At 32.7% G+C, this 13,733-nt stretch overlaps 1 protein-coding gene across 10 annotated transcripts in view; it reads left to right on the top strand.

Moving 5' to 3' along the window:
* LOC105474041 (ubiquitin specific peptidase 15) overlaps positions 1-13,733 on the top strand; it is a 146,379-nt gene that overhangs the window by 92,033 nt on the left and 40,613 nt on the right. For 9 of the 10 annotated variants that reach the window (XR_011609077.1, XR_011609078.1, XR_011609076.1 and 6 more), the window contains one exon: positions 3,263-3,407. Coding sequence is in view for 6 of the 10 variants with exons in the window: in XM_011728353.3 (XP_011726655.1) it covers positions 3,263-3,407 (145 nt within the window). In the remaining 4 variants the exon portion in view is untranslated. Of the gene's footprint in view, positions 1-3,262; positions 3,408-13,733 lie in introns of those variants that run through there. The other variant, XM_071071523.1, reaches the window with a different exon arrangement.

Raw genomic sequence — 13,733 nt, 5'->3', positions numbered from 1 at the left:
CCTCATGTATGTGGAAATAGTCTACAAGTATAAATAATATATTAAAATCAATAGTTGTCCACAAACTTATATGAAATTTATTTATAAATTCAAGATTTAACCCTACACTGGTACATTTCTAAGATATAAAATTTTTATTTCCAGAAATAGGAATATTGTTATAAAATAATTCCAAGTAATAAAGTATACTTGGAATTATTCCATTTAAGTTTAGTAAGTTTTTATTAAAACCTGTATTATGAAAAATCCATTACTATAATACAGTTTGTTTACCTTGTGTCATAATTTTACTTGTTAGTCCCATGTGTATTTGGTTTTGCCTCAGTTATAATTTAAGTACATTTTTAGATATCTGTCAGATTGTCTTTCTGGTAATAGTTCTATAACCTGTATTTTTCTGCCCTGCTTTATTTGCTTTGATATATTACTAACACTGCCTTTAAAAAAATATTGTTAATGTGTTTATTGTCTTAATTTGACATTCCAAATGCAGCGCACATTTCTATTTTTCTGTTAATTTATTTATATCTTTTTTATTTGAAATGAAAATGATTCCCTGTATGAGATTGAGCCATGAACAGGAACTGTGAATTTTGGAAACTACCAGAGCTAACCATCTGGCTCTTGATAAATTTGTTAGCTAAAAGCATCATTTCATTAACTGCACAACGGGCATAATTATAGTTATGAGGATTAAATTATGTATTTATAAAGTCAGGTGTCGGTACTAGCTTAAAAGTCAATCTGAAATTTTTTATAGAAAGGTAAGCTTCAATTTTACCAAAAAAAAAAGTGTATTTTTAGTGTGTTTTTATTAAAGAAGGATGGATATAATACAGAATTAACCTAATATAGTATTAAAATTCCCATTACAATTACTGTAAATTTATTTTTGCAAAGTAGCATAGCCTTAAAAGATGATGACTAGCTTAAGATCTTTAGGAAGTAATTACTAGACATAGTCATGAAAGATACTAGGGCCCAGATTTTCATAAATTTTTTTAATTACATAAACTAGTTTTGATATTTTCCATGACCAACTTTAATATTTCATTTAAAGCACACATAACATGTGGATTATAAGTAACCAATCAAAATAATATTGAAGTATCTTAAATTCATTGATTTTCATTATCATTTTGAGCATCTAGACTATCTCAATCTTTGAGCAAAGTTGTAGATATTATTTAGGGATTTAGATTTTCTTAAAAAACAAAACCAAAAAACTGCTTTGCAAATAAGTTTTTTATTCATTTCTCAGTAAATAGGAATTTCTGTCCCATCAAATTCCATCATGTTGCTGCAAAGAAGAATAGAACTTCCAGCATCTCTTTGTGTTACATGTGGGGAGAGACAAGAGATCTGAATATATACTTATGGAATGAGCATGTAAATGTGCTTTTAGTCTTTTCACGTGTGTGTGTATAGGCATGAGCATGCATTTGTGCATACTTTCCTGTGTGCTCTAGCTGCTTAAATTTTACTATAATTTTACAGTCAGAAGTTTTTTCTTCTCTGTAATGTGTAGAATGTGTAGAAAATGCAAGCCTTGCATTTTTTAAAATAATATACAGAAGATCTTCATTTTTAGCACTATTTAACACTGATAAAAGAAAAACAGGATTTTTTTTTTGTACTTCAGCTTTTTGTTGTGTGTACCCAAAGTTAGATTCAATAATCCAATTATGAGCGAAAATACTTAAAATTGCTGATAGGCACTTTGTACTTTATTAGTTACTAGGAATATAAAATAAAAAGTGAATCATAGGGTAATGATTTGCCAAGAAAAGATGCATGAGTTATATTTTTTGTGTTTTGTTTCAGTTTAAGACAAGTAAATATCTGTAAGTCTAGCAATTCTGAATTTGAATTGATCAATGTTATATTTCTTTGACGCCTGCTGTTTTTATCTCAGGGTGGATTGTTTTTTCAGAGTTGAGGAGTTGACCTTTTTTGTTTCCAGGAGAAGGGAGTGTTTTTTTAAAAAATACAAAAACATTAGTAGGCTAACATTGTATGTGTAATTTGAGGTTGGTTTGGTTTTGTGTGTTTTACCTGTCTGGGGGTGTGTGTGTGTGTGTGTGTGTGTGTGTTTACTAAAGACTTTGTTAGAACAGGTAGTAGTACAGTTCACATAAACTCTTATAATGACAAAGTGAGAGTGTAATATATGAAATAATAAAGTGAAGTATTTGAAATTGTAAGAAAAAACTACTTTAAAAAAGTAATACCAGGAATAAATTATAGCCAGTTGTGAATTGCTAGAGATACCAATTTATCATGTTCATTTATAAAGCTGTTTTATTTATAGTGTCATTTGCTTTTAGCAAAGATCTCATTCAGGTTCTTTCTAATGAATAAAAAAAGATTGAAAGCTTGCTTTTGGATTATATCCAAAGTATTCATCATACATATTTTATAGAATAACCTATTAAAAAATAAGAATCCATTCTTTTTCACAAAATTATTTTTTATTATATGCAGAAGGAAGATGGATCGTTTAACATTTTCTTCTTTCTAAAAATTATCCTGATTTTGTAACTTTTAGAATATTATAGAGTTTTTAATATTAACATTTAAATTATCTTGAGGTTATATTTATCTAATTAAATAAACTACATTAATCTGAGAAACCAGAAGAAAGAAAAGGCAAATAATACTGGGATATACTTGCTTAGAATCATTTTTGCATTCCTGTTCACCCAGGCTTTTTTCTGCATTTGAATACTAGTTTTTGCTGGTCTAGCATAGAAACTATAAATGGAATCATCAGTGCATCATAACAGTGAGGTCACAGTGGCCTTGGAACTCTCTGCTCTTACCTGTAACTTTTTAAAGCATAACTCTTACTGTTTCTACCGTTGTTACTCTATTACAATAACAGAATGCAAAAGGGTCATAAAGGAGATGATTTGTTGCTGCAGTTGGTGTTTAAAATCTGAATGTTTTAAATTTGATGGAGCAATGGGGAATGGAGCAAGCTGTAAAGCTCCTCCAGTTAATCAAAGGTAGAAAGATATAATCGTGATTTGTATTGGTTGGTGTGGTATTTGAGTTATTTTGTTGATTGGATAAGGAGTATCTTAACTCAGGGTGAGTTATTTTGTTTGAGGTTCAAGTCTTTAAAAGTATCTCAGTTGAGTACTTTATAAAAGAAATTTAATGATCACCCATATATCTCATAAATAGGCCTAAAGTACTCTTTATTATAAATATGTTGTAATATAATTGGCTACATTATGAAAATATTTTTTTCTTCCAGTGTGAAAAACTCAAATTACTGTCTCCCATCATATACGGCTTATAAGAACTATGATTATTCAGAACCTGGAAGAAACAATGAACAGCCAGGCCTCTGTGGCCTAAGTAACTTGGGAAATACGTGTTTCATGAACTCAGCTATTCAGGTAGGTCTTTGTAAACAAAGTGAAACTCATGTTTCATGGAAATCTGTAATACAAGAAGATAGAGTTGGTTTTTCATGCTAGAACATGGGTATATGTTTTGAAAGTTTATTTTTCATGGAAGATTTAAGCATACATATTTGACTCATTCATTCTACTACTGGTAGTAGAACATATGTTTCTCAATTAGGTGACATGTGATTGATTAACATAATGTACAAGATTAAATATCACTTTGCAGAAACATAATATCGAACAGAAAACTTAAGCTGTCTAAGAAGGGGGGAAAAAAAGTAAAAAAGCTAGTGAGTTCCCTCCATTATTCAGTAGAAGTCTATTGCCTTTTTTTTTGTTTTGTTTTGTTTTTTTGTCTTAATGGGAAATTAAAATTTTAAAAAGGAAAATCTTGGGAACTTCTTTTTATATACATATTTTAACAAATCACTTTTCCTTAAAGGCCTTTTAATTTGGGGATATAAGAGATAACTGCCTTTCCCCTTCCCCCTCCCCCCTTTTTCTTTTCTTTCTGCTCTAGTCTATATCCTCTTTCAACTTAACTTTTTAAATATTTATGTCTTTGATTGATTCTGAAGTAATGAGATATATATATATTTTAATATTACTGTTACTCTGTATAAACTTAGGGCTGGTTATTTTATTCCCCTTTTACAGATAAAATTTCTGTGTTTATAAAAGCTCAGAATAATGGCAAACCATTTTTGATTCTTGAATTTTAACCTTTTTTTGGTCAGTCTCTTTTGTGAATTCTGGATTTTTAGTTTTAAATCTAAACTTTTCTGTTCTCTATTCGTATTTTTTTGTTGAATCTCCTATGCCCAGCATGCAGCCTCCAAAGATAGAGATTAAATGCAGGGTGTAGATTGATAAGGACATTATTAGGCATCTTTCTCACTATCTGAGAAAAGGATGACTCTTCACCATTCAGTATTCTAAATGAATCTTTTTATACGTCGTCATTCATACAGCTGTTTCCTAAATTAACCATTGCCTTTTTATATTCTTGGAAATTAGAATCTGTCATACACTATAGGCCAGGAGTTTGCATCCTTTTAGAAATTGAGTGGGGAAGGCATAATCGATTTCTGGTATTTTGCTTTAGAGTTGAACCACTTGGGAAGTGGCCTATCTGCCTAAGCAGATAGGTTAATATATAGATTAATAAACTCTTCTTTTAAATCTTCTTGGAGTGAGTAATCCTGCTCATAATGTAGTGTTACTTTATTCAAAATAGTTTTTCAAGAATTCTAGCACTAGTTAGACATAGAGACAATTTTTTATCTTTATTTTTCTAGATGAGGAAGAAAACCAAAATGTATTATTATACTAATAGTTATTAAATAACAAAGTAAAGTACATGGGTGCCTAGCTTTCAGAGATGGGAATGGGACAGACAAATTATAATATCTATCTGTTGGACCATCTCTGGAACATGTTTTATGTAAATTGTTGTCATACCAGTACCAGAAAACCCTGTTCCCAGATCACCAAGTTATATTAATTTTTATATACCTCTTTATCCTTGAACTGCCAAAATTACTTTGGTTCCAGAGGCTTGATATCAGCTAGAGTTTATTTTCCTAGTATGGAAAACCAATCTTGGTGCTTTTTCATAAATATTAATAAAATATTTTAACAACATAGAGATTCGAAATTTGAATCTGTCAGGAGAGCACAAGAGTTTGTGTTGATGCTAATCATTCATGGGAGGCTTGGGCCAGCATTCAGACTAAATTCCTTCTAAAGCAATACTACATCCTAGTTTTTTGTGCCTTTGATACATCTGTTTAGTATTGTCTACATATGGTTAACTGCAGTTTCTCAAAAATGGGTATTAAAATTGAATCTTTAACCAGCCAGGTTGAGCTAGATTTGGCATCGTTTAACTTTCTTGCATGTTATGTTTAAGGTATGATAGTTTTCATTTTATTCATTTTTGCTTCTATTCAAAACTATTTTATTAGAATAAATTGACAGCTCTATTGCAGACCCTCCTAATATAATTTACCATCACGTGTTCCATTTCATCTGAGACATAGCCGTGAGTGTGATGGTTTATAATTTTATGATAATAGCCATAAAATTTTTTGATGAAAATTTTAGCAGTGAATATTTTAAGCAGTGGATATTATTTCATGACTATTGCTTAATTTAGTTGGAAACTATACTGTCTCTAAAATAAAATTCTTCAAACAATTTGGAGAAGAGAAAAACGAGTTTTTATTTGTGCAGCTTTTAGCTTTTAGTTCACATCTGGAATTAGAAAAGCTAGGCCTTTAGTTTTATTTTCTTAAAACTTCCATGATTTTTAATTGATTAAGATGTCAGCTCTCAAGCTGAAAATTCACTGTAAGAGGGAGTACAAAATGGTGGCAGTAGCCTTTACTCCTCTATTTCACAAAAATTCATGTAACTTCATAGATCCAAAAATAAAAAGGGTAATAGATAACTAATAGAATAGATTCTATAGGTTTTGTCAGATACTATTTCTTCAATTATGCTTTTTTCAAGTTTCCTTGTAACTTCTTTGAAATTGAAAACAATTTTCATCAATTTTAGAAAATATCAAATATTATTTCTACTGACAATTTGAATTTTAATGTAACCTCTTAAATTAATTCAGTATCCTCCAAATTTGAGTGATCATTTCACCACATCAGGTGGTATAGTATTGACATATGTTTAAAAAAAAGAGTGTAAAAAGTATGTAAGAGTGGTTATACTTAGCCCATCAGTAGCCTTGAGATAGTGAAATCTTTTGACCACCAGTGATTAAAAACTAAGCAGCACCAATCTGAGTGTGATTTAACATTATTACTGTTATTATTTAATTTAGTGATATTGGTACTCAAGATTGTCTGATATAATGGTATGAATGAGTATTAACCTTTTCTGGTGAATATGGTACTGCCATATAGCACAGTAAAAAATAACAATACAACAATTTGTCTGGGCATGGTGACTCATGCCTGTAAACCCAACACTTTGGGAGGCCGAGGCAGGTGGATCACCTGCGGTCAGAAGTTTGAGACCAGCCTGGCCAACATGACAAAAGCTCATCTCTACTAAAAAACACAAGAATTAGTCAGGCGTGATGGCGGGCATCTGTAATCCCAGCTACTCGGGAGGCTAAGGCAGGAGAACCGCTTGAACCCGGGAGGCGGAGTTGGCAGTGAGCCAGGATCACACCATTACACTCCAGCCTGGGTGACAAGAGTGAAACTCCATCTCAAAAAAATAAATAAATAAATAACAATTTAAAATAATGTGAATTTTAAAACAATGCAATATAACAATTAACATAGCATTTACATTTTATTAAGTATTAGAACAAATCTAGAGATGATTAAAGTATATATGCAGATATATGTAGATTATATACAAATACAACACCATTTTATATCAAGAACTTGAGCATCTATGGATTTTGGTATCCCCAAGGTGGAGAGGGGAGCTCCTGTGACCAATCCCCTGTGGATACCAAGGACAACTGTATATCCTGACCTTATGAAGATTACAGCCTAGATATTGTGATTTTCAAACGTTTTGTATTTTAGCATCAAAATCTTTTTTTTTAAGTTACTGTGGAAAGTTTAATTGTTTCCCCATTATTTAAGTAGATATTGTAAAATTGTTTTGGTTGGGTGAAGTTCCCAGAACCCCATCTGCTTTCCTTTACTTTCCACAATGGCCCCAGAAGCTTTCTCATGGAATCCCAGGACTCTGAGGAATAGTTTGAAAGCCAAAGTCTGGCTTGGAAAAAAAAAAGAAACACGTAAAAAACTAATAATGCAGGTTAAGATCACAGTTTGTGGAGCTACACCACTTGGATTAAAAACATGGCTTTCCTGCTTCTTATAATAACTGTATTTCCCTAAGCAAGTTAATTCCACAATTCATTTTTCTCATTGTCTGACAAGAAAATAATAGTACCCTATCTTAGTAGTTTTCTAAGGGTTATGTGAGTTGATGATTTTAACTCGTAGCATACTGACTGGCACATCATAAACACTGTATAGGTATTATGTAGAAATTATCTCATCTTTTTTTAAAATTCAAGAAGTTAAGCAGAATGACTCTGGAAAGATTCTGTCCTCCATAACCGTTGTGTCTGTTCTTTTTTCTTGAGTCTTTTTCCACATGGACCGTCGTGGACTAAAAAGAAATAATTGAGTGTACTTTTATTTTTCATGTAGTGTTATTGCAGTAGGTATTTATATCTCTTTGATTTCTGAACTATGCTAATTTAACTCTTCCTAGGCAAGCTGATAAGGAAGGGATATAATAACATAGAATTGTTTATGAATATTCTATTTGTAGGGCACTTGGAAATTCAGAATTCTTGAGTTTGGTTACCCCTAGCCCCTGCCTCCTGAGTAGTTATGATTGTAGGCATATACCACCGTGTCCCATTGGTTCAAATAATATAATAAGATAATTTTCTAGTGCCCTAAATCTGTTACTCCATCTAGAGAGTGCCCAGTTTTTAAATTTTGCATTATTGGTGATAATTTTAATTAGCATTAGTTCAGTAGATTCAAGAGCACTTCAACCCTTGTCTTTTTCATTGTCAAGGCCTACCTAGGAGGCTCATGGTTAGTTTCCTGAATGAAACACCTCTTCAGATGGATTTGAAGCAGGGGAGTAATGTGGTCTTCTCCATTGGAAAGCAGCATGGCATAAGATGGTTGTTTTCAAAATCTTTACTTGGACATAATAGAGCTCCTTAAATAGATTCTAGGAAGTCCTTGAAAAAAGTGACACTAATCAAAGACATTCATTATTCCTGTCATAAAATATAAAATAAGTTGGGATTTCAAGCATTTTTAAGGTCAGCTTTTTTTTTCCTATGATCTGTTGTTTAGAAAAAAACAATTTCAAAAATTTAGAAGAATGTTGAAAGTTTAAACTTTTTTAAAGATTTAAGAGAATAAGTAATACTACACAGAAGTAACACTTTTAAGAAACTAGATAGATCTTCATTACATTGTAAAACAGAGAAAAAGTTATTTCTGAAGCTGTTATTTCTGTGTTACATTACTTCAACTAGCCTGCTCTTGAGACTTTGTTTTTGCATTTATTGGAACTCAGTTTCTCAGAAGTCCAGTTTAACGCAAAACCTTCTAATTTTATTTAAATTACCAACCTTATATTTAAATGAATATAGTTTTCATTGTAAAAGGAAAAACCTCACTTCTGAGACACAAAACACTTTTTAAAAAATAGTTTAGGATCTTGTATTTGTTCTGATAAACTGAGAATGTGGCCGATGAAAAATTAAAAAATACTACTTTCTAGGTCAGGTTTTCATCCCAATCCAGGATATTAAACTCAATTATGTGAGTTCCTTTCATGTTATGTGCCAGAAATTACATAACACATTGTCATCAAAAATATGTTCAATCCTCTATCAAATGACAACTCAGTCAGGTTATCTATCCATTTTGATAAAAGCCAAAAAAAAAAAAAAAAAGGAAACAACCTTACCTGCATTAGAACCATTTGTTTTTCTCAACATAGATAACAACGTTTTTACTTTTCCCTTTGGACTAGAATACCCCCTTCCTTTTTGAAAGAGAACAGAGGTGGGAAAAGAAGAACCTATGTTCTCGGATTATTTTAAGAAAGAGTATATATGGGATAGTTCTATAAAAATTTAGTGTTCACAACTAGGGGAGAAATGGCATCTCTAAAAGAATGCCTTGCACTTGTGTAACTTGGCTAATAATGATTTGTTATGAAAACATGCCTTTCTTAATCTCAGATGTTGACATGAGATTTGATTTGTCACTGTTCACATTATTCTCAGTTAATAAGCAAAGTTCCCTAAGATTAATGCCTCTGTCTGAATTAATCTAGGTTTTTATGTTTTATCTGTCCCTAATTCTGTAACAGGAAAATGACATAATAGAGATCTTAGAGAAATAGAGAGGTTCTTTTAAAGAGTTGTAAATTACTACATCTAATTCTAAAATACAGAATGGTTTTACACTATCCTGGCTAGGAAAGTTCAACACCGATTTAATAATATACTTACTAGATAGTATTGTAGTGACTACATCTTATAAGAGAAGTTATTATATAATTAGGCTGAAGTATCGTATCAATTTTTATAATTATTTCAAGGAATCTGTTTGTAATTAAAAGCAAAACATAAGAAATGTCCATCTGTAATCTGTAAGGGGAACTACGGATTTGTTCCCTCCCTGCAAGAAAATAAAAGGAAAGAAAAACTTATTTTAGGTTTACTTTTCTTACTTAAAATCAAGCAGCTCATTTTTTTGATGTCAAAGTGTTTTCTAAAAGATTGCCATTTACTTCTTTACAATGATTTATAAACTATCTGGGCAGGAAGAGGCTCAGTGAGTTGGTTACTTAAACCATTGTTCGATTAATAGTAATATCTAAATCAGTTACTAGTTCTCATATAAACCCATATTAAAACATTAACAGCCCCGTATTGAACCTGCAGCCTCTGTTAATAGCAGTACCCTTCTTTGCATAATGCAGGGGGTTTTTTTATTGTTTTTCACTTAACTTTCTCTTCACAGAAGTCTGTGAGTTAGGGCATAAGTATCTCTATTTCACTAATGAGGAAATTGAAGCAAGGAAAGTTTGATTTCCAGTCACTAAGACAAGTTATTACGAGTTAAAACTGGGTTGTTATTCAGTACATTTTGAGATAATGTATTTTTTTGAAATTATGCCAATCAACCTATAAGAAATGCTTTTGTTTTTTATGGTAAAATATAACAGAATTTACCATTTTAACCATTTTAAGTGTATAGTGACATTAAGTATATTCACATGTTGTACAATTGTTAAAAATGTTTTTATGTTTAGTTCAAATGATTGTCCCCCATAATACAAGATGCTGTCATTAAGTAGCATTAATGTTGTGCCATTTAAAACAGTTTCCCTAGGAGGTTATATACACACTTAATTCATTTGATGTTTAGAATGTTAAAAACTATTCAAGTACTCCTTTTGGAATTGCTTTTATTCTTCTAAGTATCACTGGTGAATATTTTTCATCCTTCAATGACAAAGTTGATTTTCGAAAGCCAGAAGTTATTCAGAACATTATTTTAAGAATATTGTAGATTATCAAGCTAGGTAATTTTTTTCAAGTAATTCATAAGTAATGAATGACTTATGAAGTCATTTATTCAGCAAATATTTATTGAAGGTCTGTTAGGTGACTTTCACTCTCATAATCACTAATTATGCCATGATGAACAAAACAGTTATTTTCCCTGGAGTTTACAGTCTAATGAGGGAGATAAATATTAAATCAATCATGAATTGTGATAAGTATGATGAAAGAGAAAGTAGAGTGCTAACGGGAGCTTGGAGAGCACCTTATTTAAGCTGGGTGTCATATTTACCAAAAGTAACATGAGCTTTGACCAAAGAATATGTATGAGTTTGGCAGGTGAAGTTAGAAGGACCAAAAACATGTGCAAAGCCGCTAAGAAGGGCAGGTTTGAGGAACCAGAAGAGTAGTTTGTGGAATAATGTATGAAGAGCAGTGAGACAAAATGAGTTTGAAAGAGTAGGCAAAAGCCAGATCATATAGGGAGACTTTAGATTTTAATGTGTTACAAAGGCACTACAGGTTTCAGGCTACCATCTTCTTATCTGGTTTATTCTATTTGCCTGCTAGCTGGTTTCTTTGCTTCTATCCTTACCCTCCTCAATCTGTTCTTAAAAGAACAGCCAGCAATTTGTTTCAAACCTAAGGCATTTTCTGTTACTTAGGCAATAACACAAAATTCCTTCCCATTTCACTCAATGAAAGCCAAAGTCCTTAAAACAAAGTACAAAGCCCTGTAGGATCTAGCCCCATGCTAGCTTATTTCCTATCACTTACCTCCATGCTTACCTTGTTCCATCCTCACCCTCACACGTGCCAAGAGCGTGCCTGCCTTAGGGTCTCTGAACTTGCAGTTTCCTATACTTGTAATATTCTTAAATATTTATATTCTTGCTTTCTCACTTCCATTAGGTCTCTATTATCTATCAGGTCCTTCCTCAGTCACCCTGTAAAAAATGGTGACTGTCCCAACATTCCACACAGTACTCATAACCATCTGGCATGCTTTATATCTATCAGGGCTTTTTGCTTGTCTGTGTATCTTCCCCTACTCCCAACATAGATACCCTCTCCCCACGTCCCCACCCCGTACTCTCTCCCTCTCTCCCTCCCAGGAGGATTTTGTTTTAGTCACTGTTGTAGCCCATTGCCTGGAATAGTGTCTGGCATGTAGAAGGTACTCAGATTAATGAAAGGTGAAGGGAATCACAAGTGTCTCTCTAGTTTTTGGCTTATATATCATAATGACAGATGTAACCATTTAATGAAATTCCAGAGTAGTAGGAAGAAGAACATAGTAGAAGAAGTAAATTTGGGGTGGGGAGGAGATTATGAGTTAATTTTAGGCATGTTCAGTTTATGAAACATCAAAGCAGATGGATCATAGACAGTTGGATATTCTACTATGGAATATAGATCAGAGGCCTAGGCTGGAAATAAAAATCTGCCTGTTGTAGATGGTATTTAAAATCATGGAAATGGTTGTGTCTAAATGAGGGCATCTATGAAAAAGACATCCGAGAACTAAACCCTACAATACATTTGAATGGAGGAATGAGACTTCCTTTGTAATAGGAGGAAAGAAAGGGTTTACAGATGCAAGCAATGTCTAGATTTTTTGATGGCTTCCATTATCCCCAAAATACAAGACTAGATCATTAGCTAAGAATGAAAGGGTAAGAAGATTGCTCAGCAGTGTTGAGGTCTCATTTGATATTGGAAATCATCAATTTAGAATGGTATAAATACATTCACTTGAAATTTTTTCCAACAATGTTCAGTTACATGGTGCATAAAACAGATGCCTAGATTCATCTAGAGTTGGAAAGAGAAAGGGGCAAAGGAGTTATTAATAAAAAGCAACCAAACTTGTTTTCTTGTTTTTATTTATTCTTTTTTAGTGAATGGAATTAGTTATTTTTTTAAATTTTTCTTTTTTATTATATTATTATACTTTAAGTTCTGGGGTACATGTGCACAACATGCAGTTTTGTTACGTAGGTATACATGTGCCAAGGTGGTTTGCTGTACTCATCAACCCGTCACCTTCATGAGGTATTTCTCCTAATGCTATCCCTCCCCTATCCCCCCACCCCACAACAAGCCCCGGTGTGTGATGTTCCCCTCCCTGTGTCCATGTGTTCTCATTGTTCAGCTCCCACTCATGAGTGAGAACACGCGGTGTGTTGTTTTCTGTTCTTGTAATAGTTTGCTGAGAATGATGGCTTCCAGCTTCATCCATGTCTCTGCAAAGGACATGAACTCATCCTTTTTTATGGCTGCATAGTATTCCATGGTGTATGTGTGCCACTTTTTTTTATGCAGTCTGTCATTGATGGACATTTGTGTTGGTTCCAAGACTTTGCTATTGTGAAAAGTGCCGCAATAAACATATGTGTGCATGTGTCTTTTTAGTAGAATGATTTTTAATCCTTTGGGTATATACCCAGTAATGGGATTGCTGGGTCAAATGGTGTTTCTAGTTCTGTATCCTTGAGGAATCACCACACTGTCTTCCACAATGGTTGAACTAATTTACACCTCCACCAGTAGTGTAAAAGCATTCCTATTTCTCCACATCCTCTCCAGCATCTGTTGTTTCCTGATGTTTTAATGATCGCCATTCTAACTGGTATGAGATGGTATCTCATTGTGATTTTGATTTGCATTTCTCTAATGACCAGTAATGAAGAGCTTTTTTTCATATGTTGGCTGCATAAATGTCTTCTTTTGAGAAGTGTCTGTTCATATCCTTCACCCACTTTTTGATGGGGTTGTTTTTTTCTTGTAAATTTAAGTTCTTTGTAGATTCTGGATACTAGCCCTTTGTCAGATGGATAGATTGCAAAAATTTTCTCCCATTCTGTAGGTTGCCTGTTCATGCTGATAGTTTCTTTTCCTGTGCAGAAGCCTTTTAGTTTAATTAGATCCCATTTGTCAGTTTTGACTTTGTTGCCATTGCTTTTGGTGTTTTAGACATGAAGTCTTTGCCCATGCCTGTGTCCTGAATGATATTGCCTAGGTTTTCTTCTAGGATTTTTATGGTTTTAGATCTTACTTTTAAGTCTTTAATCCATCTTGAGTTAATTTTTTTATAAGGTATTAGGAAGGGGTCCAGTTTCTGTTTTCTGCATATGGCTAGCCAGTTTTCCCAACAATATTTATTAAATAGGGAATCCTTTCCCCGTTGCTTGTTTGTGTCAGGTTTGTAAAAA

The sequence above is a fragment of the Macaca nemestrina genome, chromosome 10, assembly GCF_043159975.1.
Source record: "Macaca nemestrina isolate mMacNem1 chromosome 10, mMacNem.hap1, whole genome shotgun sequence".
NCBI lineage: Eukaryota > Metazoa > Chordata > Mammalia > Primates > Cercopithecidae > Macaca > Macaca nemestrina.
Note: the sequence above shows the minus strand (reverse complement) of the source record. Positions and strands in the feature narration are given on the sequence as shown.